General features: G+C 40.8%; 1 protein-coding gene across 4 annotated transcripts in view; it reads left to right on the forward strand.

The window, feature by feature from the left end:
* KIF13B (kinesin family member 13B) overlaps nucleotides 1-27,573 on the forward strand; it is a 120,154-nt gene that overhangs the window by 42,639 nt on the left and 49,942 nt on the right. For 2 of the 4 annotated variants that reach the window (XM_053937390.1, XM_053937393.1), the window contains exons 3-14: nucleotides 4,866-4,881; nucleotides 6,355-6,415; nucleotides 8,057-8,149; nucleotides 8,751-8,931; nucleotides 9,326-9,413; nucleotides 10,733-10,867; nucleotides 12,575-12,687; nucleotides 13,137-13,248; nucleotides 17,450-17,662; nucleotides 21,943-22,053; nucleotides 25,162-25,296; nucleotides 27,341-27,471. In XM_053937390.1, the coding sequence (XP_053793365.1) occupies nucleotides 4,866-4,881; nucleotides 6,355-6,415; nucleotides 8,057-8,149; nucleotides 8,751-8,931; nucleotides 9,326-9,413; nucleotides 10,733-10,867; nucleotides 12,575-12,687; nucleotides 13,137-13,248; nucleotides 17,450-17,662; nucleotides 21,943-22,053; nucleotides 25,162-25,296; nucleotides 27,341-27,471 (1,389 nt within the window). Of the gene's footprint in view, nucleotides 1-4,865; nucleotides 4,882-6,354; nucleotides 6,416-8,056; nucleotides 8,150-8,750; nucleotides 8,932-9,325; nucleotides 9,414-10,732; nucleotides 10,868-12,574; nucleotides 12,688-13,136; nucleotides 13,249-17,449; nucleotides 17,663-21,942; nucleotides 22,054-25,161; nucleotides 25,297-27,340; nucleotides 27,472-27,573 lie in introns of those variants that run through there. The other 2 variants (XM_053937391.1, XM_053937392.1) reach the window with 2 other exon arrangements.

The raw sequence follows: 27,573 nt of genomic DNA on the forward strand, positions 1-27,573 counted from the left end.
TGAATCTGTCAGTGTTGTTTTGTATTACTACATTTCTTTTTTATTTTTCCCCCCCTAATAAAGAACTGTTATTCCTACTCCCATATCTTTACCTAAGAACCTCTTAATTTCAAAATTTTAATAATTCAGAGGGAGGAGGTTTGCATTCTCCATTTCAAGGGAAGCTCCTGCTTTCCTTAAGGAACACCTGTCTTTTCAAATTGAAACAAGTAGCCACAAAAGAAATTGTGCTTCAGGGTTTTTCACACCAGTGCTATTTTTTGCCATACATAACCAAGGAAGGAAAGATTCGAGGCGATGACAAACTCTGCCCAATGTAACTTTAGTTCTTTGATTTCAGGGAATATTGGTAGATGATGCTGTCGTGCCTGTCAGAACCTAGAATAGTTATTGTACAGCTTCTATCTGCAACAATTTATTGCTAAAATCCCAGAATTCCAGAATGACTGCATCCAAATGTTGTTATCCAACTATGTTACACATAGTTTCAACTTTATTTTTAATAATATTTTTTAAGCCTACTGGGAACATAAAGATGTGGCTTTACAGAGTGATCTCTGGAAGACACTGACACCTTTTCATTTGTAAACCTCAAGGAGTTTTTCCCCATCAGTTTCTTTTTCTAGCTACATTTTTAGATGCTTTCTAGAGTTTATGCTGGACAGTTTCTGATGAAGGGCATAAAATAACACTAATTACACTGGAATTTGATGTAGTTTTTGCAATGGTTATGGAAAATTGAAAGTGGAAAGCAATAAGAATTTCTGGGGAGATTTGCTGACACTTTCCTGATTCATAATTGGAATTATTGCCTTTCTTTTTTCTAATCCTCAAATTTTACTAGTCCAGAAGCTTCTGAAAATGACAAAATGTTATGTTTCAATTCCATAATTCATAAATCCTTGTGCTACTTGGCAGCATCACTCAAATGTACAGTTTGGATGTTGTTGCAGTTGCTGTTGCCACAGGAAATGTTCTTTTTCAAAAAAATACAGACAAGAAAACCCATGCCTGGCATGTCAGCTCCTGTCCTAGAGCTTCTGGAGCTCTTTCCCGTGCTTCCTGCCTTGCCACCTCCCACCTTTCTCCTCCCTTTGCCCCATCTGCCAGTTTCTGATTTAGACAAGAAGGGAGATGTGCTGTGATTGATTTAGAGCATGTGCTGATTTGCCAGCTGGCTGCTATCTCGGAGCTGTGGGGTCAGCCAGACAGAAGAGATAAGGGCTGAGCTCTCCTCTCTCCAGCCAGGGTTCACCTCTGCTCCTTTGCTGGGGTGTTTTTCCCCTCATCATTTGCACAATCTGAAATACCCTTAGGCTTACTAAACCTTCCTTCCCCCTTTTGAACATGGAAAAACTGGGTGTTACTAAAATGAAACTATTAACAATGATTGAAGAGTTTACTGTGTTTGAATATGTAATTTAATTATTCTGTTAAAAAACTGAAGCAGTAGTGGTATTGCACATGCACTGGTGGTCTCAGCTGGGACCTGCTCTGATTCTATTCATAATTTTACACTGTGCTTGAGATCTGGAAAAGGTTCTATGAACACCAGAACATTCATAGAAAAGCAAGTGTGTCCTGATCAAGAAGCTTGATCAGGACACATTTACACTCTATAAGAGGTAGTTTAAACAGAAATTATTACCCAAGCTCCATATCTTCATTCACTCTCAAAACACCATATATATTCACAGAATCACCAAATTATTTGAGTTGGAAAAGACCTTAAAGATCATCTTGTTGCCATTTCTTGCAGCAAATAAAATACTGTTAAATGTAGGATGTTGTTTTGGAATAGTCTTCCTCCTTTTTTAATTTTAGAATTAAATTAGATGCATTAGATTCCCTCTACTTCTGTTTGACATTGAACTGAGAAGAGATAGAAGGGAGTTGGCGAATTCCTGTCAGACTGGATACAAGTGAAAACAAGTAGCTGGAAGCATCTCAGTGACATCCTTCAGTGGCTAAAAGATAAGTTTTCCCTCCCTGCCTCGGATGCTTCTGCTGTGTCTGAGATAGATAGGAATTTTTGGCTGTTGCCCAAGGAGCTGCCTGCACCTCGGAATGGCAGCATCCTTGGGGATGCAGAGGGACTTGGGACAAGGGATGGAGGGACAGGACACAGGGAATGGCTTCCCACTGCCAGAGGGCAGGGATAGATGGAAATTTGGGAAGGAATTGTTCCCCGTGAGGGTGGGGAGGCCCTTGCCCAGAGAAGCTGTGGCTGCTTCATCCTTGGAAGCTTCTCTGTGCCAGGGCCTCCCCATCCTCATGGGGAACAATTCCTTCCAGATATCTAACCTAAATTTCACCTCTTCCAGTTTGAACCCATTCTGCCTTGTCCTGTCACTCCAGTTCCCGATGAACTGTTCTTCTCCAGCTTCCCTGTTGCCCTTCAGACACTGGAAGGTGCTGTGACGTCTCCACACAACCTTTTCCAGGCTGAACAACCCAAAATTCCCCAGCCTGTCTCCTTAGAGGAGGTGCTTCAGTCCTCTTATGAACCCCGTGGCTTCCTCTGGACTTGCTCCACCAGTTCCATGTCCTTCCCATGCTGGGGACACCAGAACTGTGTGCAGCATTCCAGGTGGGGTTTGCTAAGAGCAGAGGGGGAAAGTCACCTCCCTGTTCTTGGCACGTGTTCCTGTCATGTTTTGTTGTAGGAGATCCCTCCCTGCTGTGTGGGTGGTATTTACCCACGTTCTTAGTATTTACCTTTTCCTCACCTCTGGGATGGACAGGAGCTCTTGGGTATGAGCACCCAGCACTCCCAGTGTGTCCTTGCAGGCAAGCAGGCTGCTGTGGGTGCCCTGTTTCCCCATGTATTCAATTCCCAAGGGATTTTGAATCAGGCTAAAAATCCTTTCATGGGTTTCTGGGCCCAGCACACAGCTGCAGCATTAATGGGCTCATATGTTCCCAGCACAATGTATGGGATGCAGGCTGCACCCTTAATGCTTTCCTTGGGGAAACATTTGTCCCATTTATTCTCTTTGTGGTCAAAAGTACATCACACAAGCTGCAGCTCTGTGTAGCTGTGCTGTATCCCAAATGCTGCACACTGGGTTTTGTGGGGCTTCTGTTCCCTCAGGTTTGGATTAAGCAAGACCCAGGACCTGGGTTTGTGTGTTTGTGCAGCCCTTCAGAAAATGAGATACTTAGTTCAGACTAAAGGTCTTAAATTAAGCTTGATGATACATAGCCCTGTGTAATCCATAATCTTAAAATTGTATCTGTGATAGAACTTCTCAGATTATATCCTTATGGCTGCTTTAACCCAAATACTCAATAATATGCCCTATATTGAGGGCTGGGCAGATCAGCTGGGTTATTGCAATATAATCCTGCCTTGGAATTGGGCTGGGGAATGTGAGCAGGGCTGTGTCACATCTCTGAGTGCTAAACTCAGACTCTGAAGCCAGGCTTGCTGTTCCCTTTGTTTTAGAAGGAGAATGTTTTTGTAGGAGTAGTAATTAACCTGCCCTGCAAGCAGAGCTTCCCTAAAGGCAGTTTCCAGTGAAGTCCTGCAGCAAAGTGCTCCATGAGCATTTCAGAGCACAGAAAGCCATGAAAATGCTCCTGTGCCTCTCTGAGGGAGAGCCAGAGGGGCTCTCTGGAGTCTCCGGTATCTGGATCAAAGCCCCAGTGAAGGAGATTCCCTCAATAAAATCCACCCAGGAGTAACAGCCTAGAGTCTACACCAAGCTGCCAAGGACTTTGGGAGAGCCTTTATTTCAGCTAAGCCAGATGGCAGAGGAAAAGGGGTCATGTTGTCATTGCTGACTTGGATGACCCCGTGACACGGGGTGAGCTTGACTTAAATAATCATCCTGCTCTCCCAAGCGCCCATCGTTCCTGTTCTGTCAAACAGATCCACACAGCAGATCCAGGCACGAGTAAAAAGGGGTTGTGGATTTGTGTAATAAATAATTGTTTTTGAGAGACAGTGCTCAGAAATTACTATTTTTAAACTCGCTTCTCAAGCCCCGTGAGCAGCGGGAGCTCTGAGGGTAATCCTGTATGGCTCCCATGTCTTTCTCTTGCTCTGTTCAAAAGAAATCAGTGTTGCTTGTCACAAGACTTCACTCGTTGCTGATGTCAAGAGTTTCCTAATGTCATTTGGAAGGTCCAGGACAAGGGGAATATCAGTGGCTTGTTGTGTGTTTACTGCTTTTCTCCAGCCTCTGATGTGAGGAGGCTGCATAACCTGCAGTCATCAACTGAGGCCATGCTGGTATTTTAAAGGTCACTCCAATAATTTTGTGCTTAAAAACAAACAAACAAAAACCCCCAAACTTTTAAATTCTGCACATAACAGAGCAGAAGAATTGCTGTTCTCTGCTCATTCTTTTGGGGAAGCAAATGTTTGCTCTGCTGTCCCAGCAACCAGGGAGAGCTGAGTTGGGCAAGCCCAGGGGCTGGACTCTGAAATTTCCTCTTGAATAACACTCCTGAAGTTCCTGTTCAAGTGGTTTTGGAAATTTTTATGTTGCTTGGGTACTTTGTTTTTAAGAGGCAGTGACACCCAAAGAGAGGGAGAGGTGTCACAAGAAAAATAAACCCGTGAGAGAATGAGAAAGACATGAAGCATGAGGAAAATTAGTGGCTTTGAATTTTAAATCAACTCTGAGCAGCATCTCAAATCTTGCCCCTAAAAGGGTTTATAAAATGACTTGGGATCTGTAAGCAAGGAGAGATTTGAGGAGACAAATGAACTTTTAATACAGCATTCCAGTGATTAAGGATAGCACAATTAAGCTGAAATCACAACAACTAACAGTCTTTGTTTTTCTTTTGTCTTTTTTTTTTTCTTCCCCTGACCTTGTACAAATCCTTTCCACTCCTGATGCATTGGGGAACAGCAGAACTCACCCAAAGGTAAGGGCTTTTATCAGTGTGTGAGAGTTGTCCTATCACTTGCTCACTCTTGGGTTATCCAAATATTAAAAGCATTTTGCAGAGCTCTGTCGCTGATCAGCTGCTGAGTAAGAAACTCGAAGCATCTCCTTGCTGCAGAAATGCTCTGTACAGCCCGTGCCAAGAAATGAGTCAGAGGAACAAATGAGAACATCCACCCTCAGCACTGCAGACTCTGAATGGAGGATATTTGTTCTTTGTGGGCTTTTTAAAAGCATTTTCTGGTATTTGTGTTAGAGCAAACTCACTTTGTTTTTATGGTCCCGTGACTTCGCGCTTGTTCTGAAGACTCTGCCCTGGCAGATCAGGGTTCAGCTCCATGGATGTGCTCAGCCAGTGGTGTTTTACTAAATGTTCTGAAGGCTTGGGATGCTTTAATAATATGTTTAGCTGTAAAATGAATTGAATGTAAAAAAAAAGAGCACCTTAATTCTTAATACACAAGTTGTTGTTACCTCAGAGGATATAAAATAACTGCTTTATCTCTTGATGCTGGTACATTAGTGTAGTATGGGAGGGAAAACTATTTTTGAAGATAAGTTATTTAAATTTCAAGGCTTTTGCTATGTTAAGCATTTTCATAAATGTTGGTAGTCAGCCGTGTAAAAATGCAGGACATCCAGAGGGGAAAGTGCAGCTTCCATTAAGCTTAGAGGGGAAATCCACAGCCTGAGAGCCCCACATTGCACTTCCCTTTTCCTACATCCTACAGAATAAGTTTTCCCCGTGTGAATGTAGGTCAGACATTACCCTAATTAATATTTTTCCTTGCAGATACATACCCAGGGGAGCTGTTTTTGCAAACATCTGTCCCAAAATACACATTGTATTATTTCAGGTCATCTTTCAGAACGAAAGGTGCCTGTCGACCTTTCAGTGGATTTATGGCAAAATGGAGAGTTTTCTATTAAAAATATTAGAGTGCTGCTCTTTTTATGATAAAACTGATTTGCTTTCTATTATTCTTTGCAAATATTAGACTTTGATGGCTGCTTTAGTTTGTCATGGAATGTAAATAAATACATACTCCTCTTGTATGGAAAGAGCTTCCTACCCTAAGGCTTGTTTTTAATTTATGCAGACAAGAGGCAGGGGGAGATGGGAGGCAGAAAGAGCTAGAGGACATCTGTCAGTTTGCAAAAGAGAAACTCTGGTGAAAAATGAATTGCAAGGATGGGTTTGGAGGGAGAAATGGAGAGGTCCTTGACATCCATTGGGTTGGCACATGGAGAGTAGGGTTGACACAGAAAGGAAGAAATAGAAACAAGGAACAAATAAAAGCATACAGGAAAATGAAGTGTTTGTTTAGGCTTCAAACTCCTGGAAAATAAGGAATTCAGTGGGAATGTGCGTTGAGTTCAGAATGTCAGAATGTGAATAACATGTTAGATTTGGCAGCAGCTGTTCTAAGGTGTCCTGGTTGTTTCCCTGCAGGTGTTTGCATATGATCACTGCTTTTGGTCTATGGATGAATCTGTCAAAGAAAAATATGCAGGTAATAACATTTACTGTGGCCTGGTTGTCTCCAAGTGGGAATGATCTGATTAAAATACAGTCCTTGCTGCAGGGCACAGGCCATATGGCACAAAGTGTTGTCCCTTCTATGACTGGCTGCTGTCAAAAGGAAAAGGGAAATCCTCAATCATTCCAGTTTCTTTTCTCTAAAGATGACAATAGCAGTGGGCACTGCCACCCCTTTGCAGTGCAGAGAGTGGAGAAACCCAGCACATTGATGCTTTACTCCTATTTACAGCTTTATTTAAAATCCTGCTCCAGCTCCATCATTTTAAATGCATCAAACCCATTTATTTATTTCGAGGAGCACTGTTATATGTAATTTCATGTTTCTCAGTGCTGATGGGAGTTTGGCATCATAGTAAAACCTAATAAAGGAATATTGATGAAATATTAATAAAAGCCTAATTTCATTTAAGTGTATGTGAATTCAGATGCTTTAGTGAGAATGTGTAATGTATTCAATTAAACATTTTCTATGTATTATTATTATGCATTTTGGCTTATATTTGTGGTAAAATATGAACTATATTTGGACTTATCACTCCTATAATTTATTCCTTTCATAGTTGTTATCCTTTAAAATTTGGGATCAATTGAACTTAATATTTATTTTATAAAAAAAATTAGAAGAAAAATCAGAGACACATTCACTTCTTAATTTTAATTTTTTTAACAAATAACTAATGAATAATAACCTGTCAAGGCACTGAGAAAAATGTGACACTTTCAGCCATACAAATTACAAAGAAATATTGCATATTTTGTTTCTCAAACTAAAGGTGGTGCCTATATAACTGATATTTTGGTCTGTTATACAGTGGAAGTGTTACCCCAGCTGAGCTTGGCACAGCTCTTGGTGCTTTTGATGGGGAGTTTAGCATGGATTTGGCTGTAAAGATAGGAATTTCAATGAGAGGAAGGAAGAGCTTAAAGGAACATTATTTGAGAGGACTTTTCAGTCCATAAAGTTCTGTCATACCTTGTTCAGACTTGAGTTTTTTTGGTTGTAAAATTAATTCTGAAAATAGATACTACCCAGATATTTTAAGCCTTCCTTCCTCTGCTTGGAAAATTATCCAAAAACCTCAAAGTTCAATTACAAAAGAAATTATACATCTTACTTTTTACCAGTGCAAAATACTGCGTGAATATCCATATCTTCCACATACTTGTAATTCCTTCTCTGCAAAAATCTCCTCGTGATATTATCCAATATCTTACACAGTAAAATTTTCACGTGCTCTGCTGATTCCCTTGGATTAGAATCAATTGACTGTCATTAAAATGTACAGCTAGAGTATATTTTGAGGCGGTGTCATTAAATTCTGCAGTTGGTCATAGATTCTCTGCTGATTAAACTTCTGAGTATGAACCTTGATAGGATGTTGCTTTAAGCACATCCAGTTACATCCATGATATTCCCAGCCCCTGATATTTGCGGCAGCATAAATGTGGAGCACATCTTCTGCTCCTTTCCAGCGAGCAGACACTGGATGTGATTTAGGCAACAACAGCAGGAAAACCCTCACAGCTTTTACCTAATTGTTGAAGAATCCAAATCAAGGGACAAAAAGCTCTTGCTGTGTTACAGTGTTGGCTTGTGTGTTCTGCTTTTTAGGTCAAGATGTTGTTTTCAAGTGCCTTGGAGAGAATATTCTTCAGAATGCCTTTGAAGGCTACAACGCTTGTATCTTTGCCTATGGGCAAACGGGTGAGTCCCAGAGTGAGGGAGAAGTGTTCCCTCCAAAGGTGTTGTGTTCTGGCTGGAGGTTCTTTCCATGGCTCTTGTGACATTGTTTGAGGAGAAATACTTTCTAACGTGGATAAGAAATGTTTTCCTCTTTTGTAACATCAGATATGAGGTGGGCAGGATGAGAAGTAAGGTTTTGTTGCTGCTGGCTACCCTTATTTCTCACACTTCATAATCTTTGGCATGACCATGATCGTCCTTGAGCTCAGAGCATTGCTCAGATTTTCTGCCTCTGTGGTTAAAATAATCTTGAATTGTCATTTTAATGTAATATTTAAAGAGTAATATGAAGAGTTTTCACATTAGTGGCTTAGTCATCTACAATAAGGCTGTATCTACCTAAAAGTTCTCCAGCACTCTGAAACAAATTTCTTGTTTTCCTTTTCCTTTTGATTAAAATAGTCTTTAGCTCAGTGGTGTTTGGGTTACTTTAAAGCAGAAAATGGAACATATACCTTTCACTGAAATGCAAAAAAAAAAAAATTTTTTTTATTTCCTATCAATATTCTGCACAGCAGGAACCTTTGTTTCATGTTCTCTAATCACAGCTTCCCTCACACAGGGTCTGGAAAGTCCTACACCATGATGGGTACTGCTGATCAGCCTGGATTAATCCCTAGACTTTGCAGTGGACTCTTTGAAAGAGCGCAGAAAGAAGAAAATGAAGAGCAGAGTTTCAAAGTGGAAGTATCCTACATGGAGATTTACAATGAGAAAGTCAGAGATCTCCTTGACCCCAAAGGGTACGGAATCTGTGTGTGAATGGCACTGTAGTATTTGTCCTACACTCTTCCTTTACATAACCAGTTTGCCTTCATGGATCCCATCTAAAACATTTGCCTAGGATGGCTTTTGCTGCTTCCTGACCTCAGCATCTCCTCATTATAAATCAAAACAAAGTAGCAGGACTAAAAGCTTGGAGTAAATGTACCTTTTGTGAGGTGACAACACTGTCTGTGTCAGCTTTTTATGTGTTATAAAGCTTTTTTGTGTTTGCATTCTGGCCCTTGCTCTGTGCTTCAGTGGGTATTTGTGAGGCCATCCTGTTTGAGATGTGTCAGTGAGAAATGGATTTTGTGTAAATGTTGTCTTAAGTCAGTCATGTGCTTATAAATCCCTTTTTTTTCCCCCAACCAGAAGCCGTCAGTCATTAAAGGTTAGAGAACACAGTGTTTATGGCCCTTACGTAGATGGCCTATCCAAACTAGCTGTTGCTAGCTACAAGGTAAGGATCAACTTCATGAAAGGCTTATCTTGACATCCTAAACACTAGGTGCTGTCCCTTAAGCTGGACAGAATTACTAAAATGCTCCTTATCAGTAATCTTAGAGCAAGAGAGCTGCAGATTGTTCTGCTGTGATCCCTGGAGAGAACAGGGCTGAGAGCAGGAACTCCCTTCATCTCGTGCTGCTCAATAATTCTGGAAGTAATTCAGCTGTTGAATGGAACAGATTTCCTCTCAGCATTAAGATGAGTGCAAACCGTCATGAGAAAGTGTTCTGTGATTAATTACAGGCCCAGAGACAAGCTCTCAGTGCCCCACTGTGTTACTTTTTGCCTGTCATGTTCTGCTCAGTAATTTCCCTTCCCAGTAGCAAATGCTGGATTTATGAACTAATGGTTGTTTACCGAGCAAATACTTGAGAGCGTCACATGAAACTGGCTTGCAGGACAGTAAATGTTTTTATGTGCATTCACAAAATGCCCTGTTTTTTAAGGAGCATTAACTTGCTGTGGGGGAAATGGATAAATATGGGATGGAATCAGTCAGTTTAACCAAAACATGAAAACAGTGCAGTTGCAGTTTCTCCAGGTGTTCATCCAGCTCTCCTTGGTGGTTTCTGCTAGGACAGGACACATTTCATGCTTTGCCTTTCCATGTTGCCCAGCAGCTTTTTGTAATCCAGAATTTGGAGTCAGTGGTCTGTGGTGGTCCTTTGTTTGACTGTTTATTTGAGTTGTTTTAGCATCACCCAGCCAGAGATGCAGAAATAGAAGTTTAGCCCAAGACCCCGAGGTTTAACTATTTTACACAATTGCTGTGAAACCCCAAAGCAGGGGAGCTGCATCTTTCTCAAGCATCACAACAGATCAAAGCACTTAATAAGCTCTTAAAATTTGGAGGAATGTAATGACCTCTTCATTCAGCGTGGTTCTGTTTTATAAACCTCTGAGCCTTCTGTCAGTATTCCAGATTCTCAGACCATGACAGCTTGAGGCTAAAATGTGACAGGGTTCAAACACAAATTGCTGTTTCCTCACTTCTTTCTCTGCTTTTGAGTGTTGCTGTGTGCAGCCAGGTGCATTATTTTTGTTGATAATTTAATATCTAGGTTGAGGACTGGGTGAAGTCATAACACTATGGAGTTTCCAGGCTTTAAAGGGAGGGATCGCTTTGATTTTTTTTTCCTCACATTTTTCTGAATAAACAAATGGGAGGCTTAGCGAGAAAATGCTGTGTTTGACCAAGATGAGATGATTTTTGGAGGTAACTGAAAAGGATGTCAATGCAGATATGCTCATGGCTGTGAAAATTGTATTTAGGACATCGAGTCCTTGATGTCTGAGGGCAACAAGTCTCGGACAGTGGCTGCCACCAACATGAATGAGGAGAGCAGTCGGTCCCACGCGGTCTTCAAGATCATCCTCACCCACACCCTCTATGATGTGCAATCAGGGGTAAGAAAATCCAGCTGCAAGGTCCAAATGTCAGGCTGGGATGTGTCTTTTACATTAATGTATTTCACAGGAAAAGAAACACTTGGAAGCAGCAGTTTGTAGTACAGGCTAAAGATAAAATAGGTGAAAAATAGAAATACACCTGAGTGTACCTCTGGTAATAACCCTTCCCGTGGTTATTTAATGCAAATTTGTATAAATTACCAGCTTTCTAAATTAATACAAATTTATATAAATTATCAACTTTCTAAATTAAAAAAAAATGCTACTTTAAAATATTTTGCATTGTATGCCATTAATGATTTTATGTGTATATATTAAATATTGAAAAAGCCTTTAAAGCTGCAAGTATTTTATGTTTCCTTGGAGGGGTGTGTGAAATACATTATGTCAATATTATTTAGTTTCTCACAGAAAATGGTGATAAATTGGAATTGAAATAAGTATCTTTAAACTTCATTGATAGATTCTGTGCTTGGACAATTCTTTAAGATTTTCAAAGCCTTGGAGAAATTTTGAGTGTCCACAGATCAAATCTGAGCCTAAATATTGAATATATTGGAAAGCATAATGAGAATTTGGGCTTTTTTCCCTCCTAATTTCTCAGTTTCCACCAATCTTCTTATCCACACAATTTTCCTCATTCTTTATTTGGAATTTTTTCCCCCTTTGCAGTTCAAATCACCATCATACTGTGCTGAATTTTTTTTCTTTCCATAATTTGTCATTCCAGTTTTGCTGTGGCTCTTGTGCATGCTTTTCATACCTGGTTTTTGTGTGGTCTTGCTCAGCCTGGATGCAGTGTGGTTGTGACTGTCCATGTTCTCTGCACCTTCCAGTGACCCCTGTGTGAACTTCTGCAACAGATTTCCCTGTTCTCCCATCTGCTGGTCCTTTCAGTCCTGGAAATGGCACATTCCATGATCCCATCGTGTTTTGATAGGTTTAGGGTGTAATTTTTGAGAGCATTTTGATTTTAATTACTCTGCTCATTTTTGGGGACGCAGCACTTTGCATTGGGATCCTGAGGTGCTGAAGGTGCAGATGCTGCAGAAGAACATGATGTGAGGAAGCTGTTCTCAAAGACAGTTGGCTCTTCAATTTCAAATTGATTTAGGGAGTTCATGGAGTGTTTCAGAATGTCACTTTGGGTCAAATGAGATGAAAGGATTTGTAACAAAATCTGTGTTACAGGTTTAAACACTCACATAGGTGAGATTGTGTTCAGGAGGCTGATAAAGATAAAGGAGACTTTGCAATTGTGATAATTTATGTAAATTATAACATGCTTTTCGTCAGGTGCATTCCTGGTCACTGAAAACCAGAAAAAACTCTGGTATAAAATCCAAGGATTTTAGGAGACTGTTTTCAAGATGGGATTGTGAACCTCATATCTCTGCTTGTGACTCCTTTGACATAACTCTGAATTTTTCAGCAGTTCATTAGTGTGCATCTCCTCTGGAGATTTCTGAGACATTTGAAGATACCAGAGTAGCTGACTTCACGTCATCCATGCCTTCCCTGTTGTTTCTGAAGCAGCAGGTAGTGACTTAGCACAGGACACCTGTTCAAATCCAGCCGCTCTCAAAGGGGTTGGAACAAGAGTTTACACCAAAAATGAAGTTTGATTCCTGTTGTAAAATACATCAAACAGTGTGACTTGAGTGAAGTGACCTAACAGGGGCTATTCTCTGGTTCCTTCCCCAGACATCAGGTGAGAAGGTGGGCAAGCTCAGCCTGGTGGACTTGGCAGGTAGTGAAAGGGCAACTAAAACTGGTGCTGCAGGAGACAGGCTGAAAGAAGGAAGCAACATTAACAAGTAAGACTTTGAGATTATTTATTTTCCTTTTTTCATCACCATTTCCTGCTAAATACAGCCTACTTGTAAAACAGTAAGAAGCTCCTGTAGTTAGTTTTCTCTTTTTCTTCTCTCTACAAAGCTCCTGTAGTCAGTCTTTCTCCTTTACTTCTCTCTATTTCTCCTTTAGACATGCAGTATTTTTAGATATGGGAATAGGAACTCCATATTTTAGAAAATATTTGTGTTCCTGCAGCTGCCATGAATTTCATTGCGAAGACCTGATTATTAAGACTGAAAACATACTGAAAAAAAAATAGGAGTGGAGCTTTTGTGAAGAAAGAATGATCAAAATTAAACTAGGAATTTTTTCCTCAGAGCATGTTTTCAGAGGGAAAGTCACTGTCTAAATATGCATTTGACTTATGAATATTTACCCTTGTTAATAACTGCTTGTGTTCTCTGGGCAGATCCCTCACGACTCTGGGGCTGGTTATTTCTGCCCTGGCAGATCAGGCTGCTGGCAAGAACAAGAACAAATTTGTTCCATATCGTGATTCTGTGCTCACTTGGTTACTTAAAGTAAGTAAGTTGTTGTTTTTTTGGGTTTTTGTTTTGTGTTTTTGGTTTTTTTTTTGTTTGTTTTTTTTTTTAAGGGAAATAAAAGAGAGGAAAGGAGGAGAAGAGTCTCATTGAATGAAATCAAAATTCTTTGCTTTTTGCCTTATTTTCTGGGTTTGATGTTAACCATAATTGTCTTTGCAAAATGAGCTGGATGTCAGCTATTGCATAGTTAGTCTCTGCAGACTAAATGTGTGTCTTCTGCTGACCTGCAATGGCCTGAGGATTAAGGAACTTTAAAAATAAAATTAAAAGCAGTGAATATTTTATGGGTCAGTGTAAGTACAGCTTCACACACAACCTTGGGGCTAATTTAATTTGGGTTATTTCTGCATACAGCTGATTTTACATACTGGTATGCTTAGCTCTGAAGATGTTGATTAAGGCAATTACCTTTTCCTAATTGTCTAATTTAATTGTTAAGATATTTTACTTTTGTCAGCAGAGTATAATTGCAGAGCATTAGCCCTGTTGCAGTCTGAGGAACAGGTCAGGAGACTTCAGAGAAGCTGTTCATGTGAAATGGGCAGTTAAATCATTTTCTGAACTGTGCAGGACTTTTATTTGGTCTTTTTTGGGGGGGGAAAAGGAGTGTTTGATGTTGGCACTTGGATGAACATATGTACAGTCTAAATGAAGAAACCCAAATTGTTAAATATGAGATCTGTATAAGTCAAATTTCTTTTTTTCTTTTCCACCTTGTGCTCTTTAGTTGTTATCCAGAAGCAATTGAGATACTTATTGGTAGAAAGAAATAATCTGAAAAGAAACTGATTTGTGGCATCACCAGCCTTTCTTTGTCCTCTTACTTTTTGTAGGTGCTCTGGCTAGTCCTTCTTGTCTTGGGTTCCCCACCCTTTCTTACCAGTGTTTTCAGGTGTTGTTTAAATTACACATCCCTGGGGTTTAACTGCACATGTGGAAAGAAAAAGACAAAGTGACTTGCAGGTTGTACAGAAGTGTGGAGATAAAAAAAAAAACCAACACATTTTTCCTTGCAGCGATTTGAAGACAAGGTTGAATTCAATGCTTAAGTAAAACAAAATCCCTGCTCCTGTAACCTCTTGACATACAAGCCTTCATTTTTCTCAGTGCTTTTAATGAACCTTTTAGCATAACTTGTGAAATTATTTATCCCTAACAGATCTGGACATCAAATAGCCATGTGAAAATCTAAATGGTACAACACAAACAGTGTCTGAGTAAAACAAGTTCTCATAGCACAGTGTTCTTGCACTGAGGCTTTTTTAGTGTTTAAATACATTTTTGTCTCTGTATTTACACTGAGTTTTTACTCTCATTTAGAAGAAACATGATTTTTTTGGCTCTCTGCAATTTGACATCAAAGCCCCTGCGCAGCTTCACTTCACCCCGGTGCGCTCTGGGTTCCCGATGTGGCTGCAGCAGGGTGGAAACCTCCCTGATGAATTTCCAGCCTTGTTGGAATTAGTTCTGCTGCTCCGTTTCTAAACAAATCCAGGGAGCAGACTGCAATTCCTGTTCAGCACCTGTCTGAGGCATTGTGGCCACGGTGCCGCCGGACGCGGCGCAAGAACGGGAGCCCACTTTTGTTCTGCCTCCTTTCAGGCAAAACCTCTTTGTGTCCAACATCAGCCACGTTCGTGCCAACAAAAGGGTTGGGGGCTTTTGGGGTTTTTTAACCAAAAAGCTCTCATTGAAGCTTTGTTTTGAAAGGAGGAAAATTTAAACTCTTTTTTTTCTTTTTTTTTTTTTTTTTTTAATTAGAGATCAAAGGAGGGATTTATTCATTTAAAGAGGCCTGTTTGGAGAAGCCATGAGATGGTGGGCTGAGCTTTCTCCCTGTCTTTCAACTTGTAATTATGATACCAAAGCAGACTAAATGTGTTCTAACTGCAGGAATATCTGTCATACAGATATGTGTCTCTCCACAAATCTGAGAAATCAGTTCAGGAGACCTCAAGATATGACATTTTTTGCTTAATTTTGTTGAGGATTTTCGACAAAAGTGCCAGGTGAAAAATATCATTATGATACCAAAGCAGACTAAATGTGTTCTAACTGCAGGAATATCTGTCATACAGATATGTGTCTCTCCACAAATCTGAGAAATCAGTTCAGGAGACCTCAAGATATGACATTTTTTGCTTAATTTTGTTGAGGATTTTCAACAAAAGTGCCAGGTGAAAAATATCATTGCTTGAGCAGTGGCATCAGGTTATGTGCAGGGAGCAAAATAGTTTTGTCAGTTCTGTAACTTCTGGTTTTAATCAAATTGTATTGGCACAAATATCTTGTTTTCCTGTGTTAATCAGAAGCCTGATGGCTGCTATTAAAAATACAATTTCTGAACTCTACATTTTGAGTTGTTTTTACAGTAATCTTGCTGCTAGAGGAGAAAAAGCTAGTTAATTCTTAAAAATAACAATTATTTCCATTCTGTCTCTCTAATACATGCAAGCCCAACCTTACCAGGCTGGTTTACAGACTCTTTTCACTAATGAGTGTCTGATTTGCTTTTTTTTTCACCTTTCTTGCTTATCATTAAAGAAACCAGTGAAATCAGCACGTGGGTTTTATACATAAAGCTTTATCAGACAGTCTGGCATTGGGCTTGAATTGCTACAAGAGGGACCTTGCCCAGTTTATAATGGGTGTATTGTGGGTTCTGGTATATCACTGTTACAGTGTTCTCAGCTGCCTCTACAGCAGAGCTGCAATTCAGATAATGAATTCATCCTATTTTGGAGCTAATTAGTGCAGTGAAGGACATTCCCAAAGTGCAAACAGTTAAGGTTGGATTTGGAAGGGGAGTACCTGGCCAGCTCCCTGCCAAACTCCAGCTTTTTATGCAGAACAGGGATTGCAGTTGCAGGGTGTCATTCTTAATTTTTGGCCAGGAAATCCCATGGACTGATTCGTTACTACTCCTGTTAGTCCTAAAGTTTTCAGTTAAAAAACATTTCTGTGGTACAGAGGGGGACCCTCTTACGCTGTGGATTAATTTGGAGTAAACATTGGCTAATCCTAGGATGAGAAAAACCACGGTGAGATCAGTCAGAAAGCTGCTCTTTGCTGCTGATTTGTGTATAAATACACTTACCTGCCTGTGCTGACTGTGTTGAACACTATAAATATATAAAGATTTACATTTCATATGAGTTCCATGCCCTTTTGCATGACCAGAGACAGCCAAGTGCTGCCAACAGCCTGGCTGCTGTCAAACTGGTTTAGGCATCACGCAGCCAAAAGGAGTGTCTTGGGGAAATACTTAAAGGGGCATTTTAATGATTGCTGGGGAAAGCTCCACGTGTGCTTTGGAACTGAAATGGTTTGACAAGCAGCTAATGCAGTCAGATTGTTCTAATGGCAATGCCTGACCTACATTTCATGGGTTATTGAAGATGAAAATTAAGAGCGTGGTTTGTCTCAGAAAGGGATATTGGGTAAAAAACAAACAAACAAACAAAAAAAGAACCCACCCCAAAATTCCGAACAAACCAAAGAAACCAAACTGCCACACAGAAAAAAAAAATCTGCTGCACAGTTTAAACAAAAATATTTTATCTTCATGTATCTATATTTGGCCAAAATTGTCAACCATAATCTCATGGTCATTAAAAAGATAGAATCCTTCCTTCCTCATTCCCTTCCTTCCTTCCTTGTTTCATGCTCTTCTTCTCTCTCAACCAAATTCCAGGAGGGTAATTTCTTATATAACTCAGTTTAGATTTTTGAGCTGTGCCAGTGGGAGGAAGGGAAGGGCACCATTCTGAGTGTTTATAGGAATAAAATCAGCTATATTGTTTATGAAGAGATATTTCAGTAATTTATTTCTTGAAGACATCTGTCTTCTCGTCTTTAAAATGAGATAATTCATCATGGTTTTTCCTGAGCTCCTTCAGTAGCGTCTGAGAAGTTCAGTGCTGAAGTGTTTACATTTCTGGTTTGTAAACCTAAGTAGAAAACATAGAAAGAAAACTTAGACTCCTTTACCAGGCCCTGTAAAGCCTAAAACAGGTCCTTTTTTTCATTCCTATTGAAAAAAGCCAAGAGTGTCAAAATCCAAGAATGACATTTCCTAAATGAGCTTTTCTTAACTTGCACAGCCTAAACTCTTAACCCAGCAAACCAAAATAAAAATGTTGATTCTAAACCACCCCCCCCCCCGCCAACCTTCCAGGACAGCCTCGGGGGCAACAGCAAGACGGCCATGGTGGCCACGGTGAGCCCAGCGGCCGACAACTACGACGAGACGCTGTCGACGCTGCGCTACGCGGACAGGGCCAAGAACATCGTCAACCATGCCGTGGTCAACGAGGACCCCAACGCCCGCATCATCCGCGAGCTCCGCGAGGAGGTGGAGAAACTGCGGGAGCAGCTCACCAAGGCCGAGGTACAAACTGGAAGCCTTGCAAATCCAGCAAACCTCCCCCCACCCTCCCAGGCTCAGCCAGCTCTCCAGAAGGAATTTGTCTTGGTGTGTGCTAAGGAAGGCAGGAGCTTCCCTTGAAATGGAAAATGTAAACCATCTCCCTCCGAGTTATTATGATTTTGAAATTAAGGGGCTCTCAGACAAAGATGTGGGAGTAGGAATAACAGTTCTTCACTAGGAAAATTAAAAAGAAATACAAATGCAATAGTGCAAAAAGAAAAAGCTGCTGACAGAGTCAGAATACAGCCTGACACCCTGTTGGTCAGGGTGTTGGTAGTAGTCCGATTAAATGGTGGCTGCAGCCCTCCTGGAGTGACGGATGTGGTTCTCCTGTAGAAGGGTGCAGTTTCCCTCTGAAGGTCCAGCAATGGTGTAGATGGGCATGGTCTTCCTCTGGAAATCTGGTGATGAAAGCTGCTCCTCTGGGAATCCAGCGGGAAAAGGCTGACTCTGGTGTTCCAAGTCTCAGATTATATCCAGGTAGGAATGCTTGGCTCCTCCCCCTGGGTGGAGCATCTCACAATGGCATGAAGTAATTTTTTATCAGTCATGCAGTGACACTTAATGGCCCATTAACAGAAGATATCTCCTGAAGGGAGGATTGGTAATGGAAGAGATAAATTGCCCAATTAAGAGAAGATAATTGCCCTGCCTCTAACAGATGGCAATAGAATACATACCCCCAGTCACATCTTGTAACCTGAGACAGAATTCCATGAGGTAATGTTGCAGGGCGTCCAGGCGATGCTTCCGTCTCCCTTTGTATAATTATTTTACATTTTTCTGTGTCCCTGTCTTGAAACATGGGCGTTCATTAAGATACTGAGCACCTTGTTGAGCATTCTTGGTTTTACTCTGTGATGCAGAGGACATGGAGGCATGGATAGTTCCAGTTAAGACTGGGTGATTTTTAGGCAGAGCTCTGCCGATATATTTTAAGAATTCAGCATGGCCACATCCTGTGAGGTGCGGCTTCAGTTAAATGAAGTTTTCTTGCCTGTTTGCAGCTGTGGAATCTCTTACAGGCACTAAGCAATATCTCTCTACAACTCCCTCAAGGGAAGTTGTAGCCAGGGTGGGGGTTGGTCTCTTCTCCCAGACAAGCAGTGGCAGGATGAGAGGACACAGCCTTAAGCTGCACCAGGGGAAATTTAGGCTGGACATTAGGAAAAAATTCTTCACAGAAAGAGTGACTGAGCATTGGAATGAGCTTCCTAGGGAAGTGGTGGAGTCACTATCCCTGGAGTGTTTAAAAAAAGGCTGCATGTGGCACTCAATGCCATGGATTAGTTGATAAGGTGGTGTTAGGTCATAGGCTGGACTTGATGATCTCCAAGGTCTTTTCCAACCTATTCTGTGATTGCTTCTGCAGTGAAATTTCAACAGAAACACGGTCTAAATGTCAGATGAAGGCCAAGAATTAGTGTAATTCTGAGTTCTGTTCCCAAAGGGACAAAGCAATGGTGATGTAATCCCTGTGGTTTGCAGTTCAGAAAAATTATGATTACAGCATTTGCATCATGAGGTATGGAGGGAATGCAGGCTGTGATACTGCAAATGACTTGTGGATTTTGGACTCTTCTCATTTGAGGTGCCTAACATGCTAAGCATCCACTGTGTGTGTATCTGTTTCTTTAAGGTGTCTCAAGTTAAATATCATAATATTAAATATCTAAAACTTCCTCTAAAGTATCAGCTACAGACTTTACAGTACTCTGAGAGTTGCAAGTAATCCCCATTTGTTTCATTTTTTAGTATTACTCCCAAAATAATGGCAGCTGTCCAAAGTAATGAAGTTGTGTTTCCTAAGGATGAAATAATAAATATTTCATTTCCCAAGTATTAAAATCCCACCCTAGTTGTCATCCCAGTGGCGTTGACAAAGAGCAGGGAGAAGCCAGAGCAATTTGCTGTTAAGAGGCTGCACAGTAAAGGTCAAACCCCACATTCACAGCCTTGTGCTCCTTTCAGTTCATTACATTTGTTGCCCATCTAATTGCTCTTCCAGAAATGTGCATAAATAACTTCCTGAAGTGAACAAAAGCAATGACTCATTGTGACAGGTTGCATTTTCAAAGCTCATTTCGAGATATAGAAGTTGCCAAGTTGTGGGGATTGGGGCTTCTTTTACCTTTTGGTGTCAGTGTCCTTTTCTCTCCCAAACAGCTAGAACAGAACATGACAGTTGACTTTCCCCTCACAGAGTATGGAATTATCCTCTTTTCCCATTTTCTTTTATACTTTTATAATCCATGCTTGCTGCTTTTTTTTTTTTTTTTTTTTTTTTTTTTTTTTTTTTTTTTTTTTTGGTGGAATTAACATGGTGTTTTAATTTGTCTGTGCCAAGGCCACCAGCTTGTCCTTCCAGAGCTGGGAATTCACCTGCTTCCAGCAGAGAAGCAGCCTGTGGGTCTGGGGATCAGGCTGGGCCCATTTCTTTGCTGTTTATTTGGGCATTGTAGGGAATGAGGAGAGTTACCCCAGTCATTGTGCAGCAGAAATGTGTGAAAATGTTCACTACTTGTCCAAAGAAATGGACAAATTAAACCTTGAGAGTATCTGGGCTTCATCATTCTGCCCTGGTAGTGTCCACCCCTTTGCCCTGATCATGTTTTTTTCTGGTATTAGAAATTTTTGTTTGGGAAATTCCCTTGGTTTCACTTCCCTTCCTGTGTGGAATTCACAGAATCATGGAGTGGTTTTGGGTTGGAAGGGACCTTAAATCTGATCCAGTTCCAGCCCCTGCCACGGGCAGGGACACCTTCCACTATCCCAGGCTGCTCCAAGCCCCGTCCAACCTGGCCTTGGACATTTCTAGAGATCCAGGGGCAGCCACAGCTTCTCTGGGCAGCTTGTGCCAGGGCCTCACCACCCTCACAGGGAACAATTCCTTCCCAGTATCCCAAATCTGCCCTCTGTCCATGGGAAGCCATTCCCCCTTGTCCCTCCAGACTGTTGTCCAAAGTCCTTCTCCATTTTACACCATATTTAGGTATTTAAAGCAGAAACAGCCCACACAGGACACATCAGCTGACAGTTCCTAGGCTGTTGTGTCTTGAGGCAGAAGAAACTCCTGTCTTAAAACAGGATTTTCCAATCCTGGCACTTGCTCCTTTTCTTGAAGGAACTGCAGTCTAATGAGGCCACTCTTTGATCTGGATTCCTGTGGGGATTTTGGGGTTTGTGGTAAGGGAATGTCTGATGCTGGAGAACGATGCTCCCATTGTTTAATTGGCATTGCATAAATGCCAACCAGCCAAACCCATGTTCCTCATTAGCAGTAATGAAATAACGACAAAAGGAAGTCCACAGGCTTTTTGAGCAAGGTTTGTAGAGGCGGAAATGCCAGTATGGAGATGGAAGTTTAAAAATCATAGAACAGTTTGAGTTGGAAAGGACCTTTCAAAGCTTTTCTAGACCAGCCCCCTGCCATGGGACACCTTCCACTATCACAGGATGCTCCAAGTCCCATCCAGCCTGGCTTTGGACACTTCCAGGCATGGGGGAATGCTGATACCCTTTCAGTTTTTGGGGTGTCTGATGGATGGCTGAGGGAGTGTCTTCTTATTCTTAAGGTAGTCCGTGTTTGGAACATGTGCCTTTGAATATTTCACCAGACAAAGTTAGAGGTGTGGCAAAACAGCAAGAAAATGGAATTTCAGTGTCCAGAAGCACAATGTAAAGCTTCCTTTGATATTCAGTCTCTAAACTGCATATAAAGATGCAGAGGTGCACAACCAGAAGAGCTGCATTTTTCCTACAGAAAAAAATATTGCACACATCAGGCCATTTAAAAATGAGCAATAAAAATATTTTGGTGGCATAGCAATTTACTGAGATGTGAGGTGTCATTTTGAGGGTTTGACAGCTGAGGGGACATAGCCAGAGCAGCAAGATCTTTAAAAACAAAACTGGTTTTGGTATGAGTCACTTGGAATGTAGAAATAAGTATAGTTTGTGTGTGAGTATCTTTGTGCAAATCTGCCAGTATAACATAATTAGTTTGTGTTGAAGTATATAAACTCCACGTTCACATCTGTACTTGAAACTAATTAAAAGAACTTTTTGGTGGATTCTGCCTTTACATGCAATGTGTGTTTTTAAGACCCCCTTACTTACTGCTAAGTGTGCCTTGAAAAATGAGTCATGTTGCCTTTATTCCCCCATCTGTGTGGTCGCAGAGGGAAAAAAACACAAAGCACAACAAGCTTTTCTTGTTTCATTTGCTTTTATTCCTGCAGGCTATGAAATCACCAGAATTGAAAGAACGATTGGAGGAATCAGAAAAGTTGATTCAGGAGATGACTGTGACCTGGGAAGAAAAACTACGAAAAACTGAGGAGATAGCTCAGGTTTGCTTCTTTCTTTCCTCCTTCCCTGCCCCCATGTTTTATGAAAAATAGGTTTGTTTTCTTTGTCTGTCAGTTCATAGAGGTTGTCTGAGTCTCTCCCCACATTTATGGGTAAGTAGGTCAAGCTTGCTGCCCTTTTGAAAAGCTTCACTTAATTCCTGTGATAGATGGGTGCCTCCCAGATTACCACTCCAGTGACAATAATAAATTGTCACTGTATGCAAATGGAGAGGTTATTAAAAAAAAAAAATAATAATCCATGGATGAGAGGATTACAGGGGTTTTTATATTCTTCAGGCAGTCAAATTGTTTGTGAGGAGGGAGCATTGAAAGCATTCAGTGCAAGGTTATGGACTGAGTGCCTCAATGCACCAAGCAAAGGACATTCAGAATGATAAAAAATGGAGCTGTTGAGGATCTCTGTGTGTTTTAATAGCTCCTAAACTGATATTTCGGGCCTCAGACCATAACTGGAGATGATTACATTGGAAAAATTGTGCAGGTCACCACGGTTATTGCATGACGCAATAATTTGTGTGGGTTCTTCCCACACAAATGCTGATGTATATATTTGCAGAGGGGAGCTTTGGAGGGGGAGGAGTGTTGGGAGGTGATGAATAGTGTGTAATAAATAAGGGGAGAATGGAGCCTCTGGTACAAAGCCCTCTTGTAGATGCCACAATCAGAATAGACTGTGTTGACTTTGGTTTTAAAGATCCATTGTAAGAAGTGCTGCCTGTGACTATGAGGGCTTCCTGCCTTTCAGTGCAATTCCTCCCTGTGTATAAGGGTGGAAAAAAAATAAAATAAAAAATAATAATAGTAAAAAAATCCTGCTCTTTTCCTACACGATAGGTTCTAGGCATTGAATGTGTGGGGAGGTTGAAAAACTGAAGTAATGGGCTCAGCTCTCCAGAGTTAATGTGCCTTGATGTTTGCATGGTGCTGCTTTAGCTCTCTGCCTTTCTGTCTCTAAATTTCCAGCCTGGTAGGATGTTTCAGAGCTGGGAGTTTCATGAGCCTTGAAAAAGGGGTGTTTTTTTCCAGAGGTGGGATAAGGACAAGTGTTTGTGCAGCACAGGCTGTTTCAGGACTGTCTGGAAGTCAGTGGAAACCACTCTTGTCACTCCCCTCCTCGCCTGGACAGGGGAGAGAGGTGTAACAGAAGGTTCCTGGATCCAAATAAGGAAAGGGAGAGATCAGTCATCCATTAGTCTCACCAGCAAAACTGATTGGACTAGGGAAAATGAGTTTAGTTTGTTACCAATCAGATCAGAGCAGAGTAACAAGAAATAAAAACTAAATCTTAAAACACCTTCTCCCCTCTTCTCCTTTTTCCCCAGGCTCAGCTTCACTCCTGGTTTTCTACTTCCTACTCCCAAGTGGGACAGGGATATAGGGAAAGGGGGCTGTGCTCTGTTCTCCACGTTTTGTCTTTGCTGCTTTTTCATCTGTCTGTCAAATTGTGTCGGGGTAGACAGGTAGGAAGGAGGGATATTTGTAAATCTTTGAGGAAAGGATGATTCCTAATAGAGAGCAAGGACCATCAAAGAGGCATCAATAAGAGTTCAAAGCCTTAAACACCAGCCACGTGAACAGGCAATTTTTCACATTTTCAGTGAGCATTTGACATACTTCTAATGGGTTTTTTTCAATGTTTAAGTTAATTAACATTAGGTCTTGAGAAAAAATTAACAGGAACTGGCTCTTTTTCTCTCAGTTAATCCTATGAGATTCACATTGTGGGCCAAGTTCTCCTTAGGGCAACATGTGCTTTTTCTCTGTAGATAATAAGGATTTTTGTGAATTTCAGAGCCTGGCACTGGTGATCGGAAGAGAGATCTTTGACATCACACTGCAGTTTCTCCTCTGTTCTTTGTTTTCTCTCTCTCTCTCACACACACATGACTTTTCCTTACAAGGACATCATGTTGGGTTTGTAAGCGTGTGGGGAGACAGGGAACAGAAAATCAAGGGCGAGTTGTGCCATTTCTTTGCAATTTTAATCTTGATTAGACCTGGTACAACTGAGCAGAGAATGATCCTGAATATTGTGACATACTCAGTTTTTAAGTATAAGCACACTGATAGGTAAAGATAAACATTCCAGGATTATTCCTACATTATATAATTTGATATTTTTAAAAGTCTCAGCAGCACTGGGAAAGCACTGTAGGTCTCTTGTATGTGTTTTGCTTATTAATTTTACCCTCTTCTGTTTCTGCTTCTCCCAGTAATCCTTCAAGGACACTCCCATATTTATTTCTAATTTTTTTTTTGTTATTATTGTTGTTATTTTGTTATTTTTGTTATTGTTGTTATATTGTTATATTTGTTATTATTGTTGCAGACAGTGAGTCTCACTTCAGTTTCTCTCTGATCCTGGGAACAATTCTCAACTTTTCTGTCCCAGTGGATTTTTTATGTAGAAGAATCCCTTTCTGTTTCTAAGTCAGAAATGTTTAATGTTCCTCTTTCACTGCTCTGGTCTCACCCAAACCCTTCCCTTTGAGAGATGTACATTTTTGCACAGTAATGCTTTGTTGTGCATTTCTATGAAGTCTTTTGACAAGAACAAAACACCATCCAAAATGCTGCTATTCTTGTTCTACAGGAAGTGTTCTTTGCATTACTTAAATAGCAGGTTGCCAGTTTTTTGTCATTTTGATTGCTCTGGAACAAAGGATAGACATGGAGCTTGGCTTGGCAGGGATTTAACTTAACTTCTTGCTTTTTAGCTGGAAAGGGAGAATAAAGGGCTCTAGAGATGGCTTTGTGGTAGCATTTTGCTGTTCCAGTGAGGTCATGGAGAAGCTCTGCAGTGCTGCAGGAGGCTGCTCCCAGCTGCTTTCATTTCCCACTGGGAATATGGGAATGTGTGGGACCAAAGCACGGAGCCGGAGGGGCGAGGACAGGAGGAATCACAGATACCCCTGAGCAGAGCTTGGTAGAACTGAAGTTTCTGAGCCTCACCTGTTGCAGAAGAAAGAATTTCCTGTTCTAGAAGTATCAATCCATCATTTTTGCCTGGTGGATCTGGCAGATGGGAATGGATTTCCGAAGGGTTGGGCATCAATCAGCTCAATTTTGATGGCTGCTCTCTTACAGGAGCGTCAGAAACAGCTGGAAAGCCTTGGCATATCCCTGCAGTCCTCTGGAATAAAAGTTGGGGATAATAAGTGCTTCCTGGTTAATTTGAATGCAGATCCAGCTCTCAATGAACTCCTGGTGTACTATTTAAAGGTAAAAATACTTTTTTATGTATAAAAATTTTGTAATGTCAGGCCTCTAATTCATTTGGCAGAGGTGTACTTGGAGACTTCTATAAAACTGCATATCTAAAAATATCAAGATTTTTATTAGTGTAACCTTTTTATTTCAAATTTAATTCTTTGTAGCACAGGAAATTTTTGGGATTTGATGTTTTTGTTTGTTTGGGTTTTCTTGGGCGTTTTTTTTAAAGAAATTTAGACGTGTTCTTTTTGAGAAACTGTCTCCTGTTCTGAGATGAGGTTTTTTTTTGTTGGTTGGGGTTTTTTAATGCAAACTTTCACAAGCTTTTACCCATGAAATTGTTTTATATGAAGGTTGAGCATATCAGTAGTCAGCTTCTCCATGTGTAGTCTAAATTCTGGCTGCTTTCTTCAGTTTATGAAATGCATTTTTAATCCTCTTCGTGCAACTTGCCAGCAGTGAAAAACAAGTTCTGTTCTGCCTCAGCACTTCTGATGTGCTGTCCTTGTTTCTGATATTAACCATCAAACACATGATGTGACTTTTGGACCCTGTGTTGAAATATTTGGGCAGTTTATTGTGGCTTTTACAAATTGTAGATGGAGGACTCAGGAGGAGAAGCAAGGTACAACCATTTTAAAGTCACATCTTGGAGTGCAAATCCTAAAAATTTAGCAGCAAACGTCAGCGGTTTGAGCTTCACATTAAATCATTTTCTGCCCTTTGAAGTGGGGTAGTAACTCTCAAAACAGCCACAAAATCAGCAATTAAGCTGAAAGATGGTTTTGGTTTAGTCAGTCTTAGGAAATATGTGATCCTCTTTTATATCAGCCATCGTGGCTCTGCGATATCTCAATAGAAACAAGGGAAAACACTTTTTCCATGTTGTATCTGCTAAAAAAAAAAACACATTAAAAAGGAGAAAAGAGCTGAGGCTTTGGGAGAGGTTGACTCTTTCCCAGACAACTTGCATGTGAAAGCCCAGAGTGTGACTCAGCTGTTAAATCACTGGCACATACTGGGACAGATCCCACTTTGTGCCACAGTGGTCACTGGGAACAAGGACAAGAGCAAGGCAAAGCCTTTGGCCCATCAGTGCCAGCAGGAAAAAATCTCAGGTGATTCTGTGCTCTTTTCCTTTTCTAGGGAAAACTCCTTGGGGTAGATTTTGTCTCCTTCAATTAGTTTTTGTTATTTTTTTTAATAACTCGGATTTGTCTTTCTTGTGGGGAATTTTGATGTAAAATTCTGCTTTGAAATTATTATGATAAAATTACTTGCAGCTGTTTTTCCTAAAATCCTGAGATTTAACTCTCTTGTTTCTCAGAATATTTGCCCACTTTCTGATTTGTGTGTGCACCAGGTCCTTCAAGTACTGAAGAACAACCTGAACTGACCTGTCTAAACTGTTAAATCTGTTCCTCAAAAATTGCTTGGAGATGCCTAAAAAGGAGATTTCTGTCCCAGAAGGGAGATTCAGCCCTGGCAGTGGTGTAGTCCCCATCCATGGAGGGATTTCAAAGCCATGTGCATGTGACACTTGGGGACATGGGGCAGTGGTGGCCTTGGCAGTGCTGGGGGATGTTTGGATGGTCTTAGAGTGTTTTTTCCAACCTCAGCAATTTTATGTGTGGGGTGATCCTTCATCTTCCAGATCCCCCATACCTTGAGTATCCAGGAATTTCCTGAGCTGTTGCTGATCTAGGTGGAACCTCCATAATCACCATGGATCTGCCACTGAGAGCCTCTCTAAATTCCTACTTGAAATCCTTTGGCTTCTACAACATTCCGAGCCACTGGATTCCTCCATTAAATCATAAAATTCTCTTCATTTTCATGTTTAACTGTTTCCTGTAAACCTTCCTGAGTACTCCCTGCTTGTTATTGTAAGACAAAGTGTTGACTTCCTTCTCTTTTTCCCTCGAAGGGAAGTATTGAACAGCTGTGAAATTTTGGGACCAGATGACACAACACATCCAGAAGGAGAACGAGTGAATTAGACCCAGTGAACCTCTGCAATCCATCGTTAACATCTGAATTAATTTTTCCCCAGGAGCACACGTTAATCGGCTCAGACAACTCTCAAGATATCCAGCTGTGTGGAATGGGAATTCTTCCTGAGCACTGCATCATAGACATCACCCCAGAAGGCCAGGTTATGCTGACCCCTCAAAAAAATACCAGGTGAAGGAATAAAATGCAGCCACAGCTGTTTGATAGTTGTCATTTTATCCAGTATTTTATGATTAATGGTGCACAAAGATACTTGGAAAACAAACTTCTCTA

This window comes from Vidua chalybeata, chromosome 3 (genome assembly GCF_026979565.1).
Source record: "Vidua chalybeata isolate OUT-0048 chromosome 3, bVidCha1 merged haplotype, whole genome shotgun sequence".
NCBI lineage: Eukaryota > Metazoa > Chordata > Aves > Passeriformes > Viduidae > Vidua > Vidua chalybeata.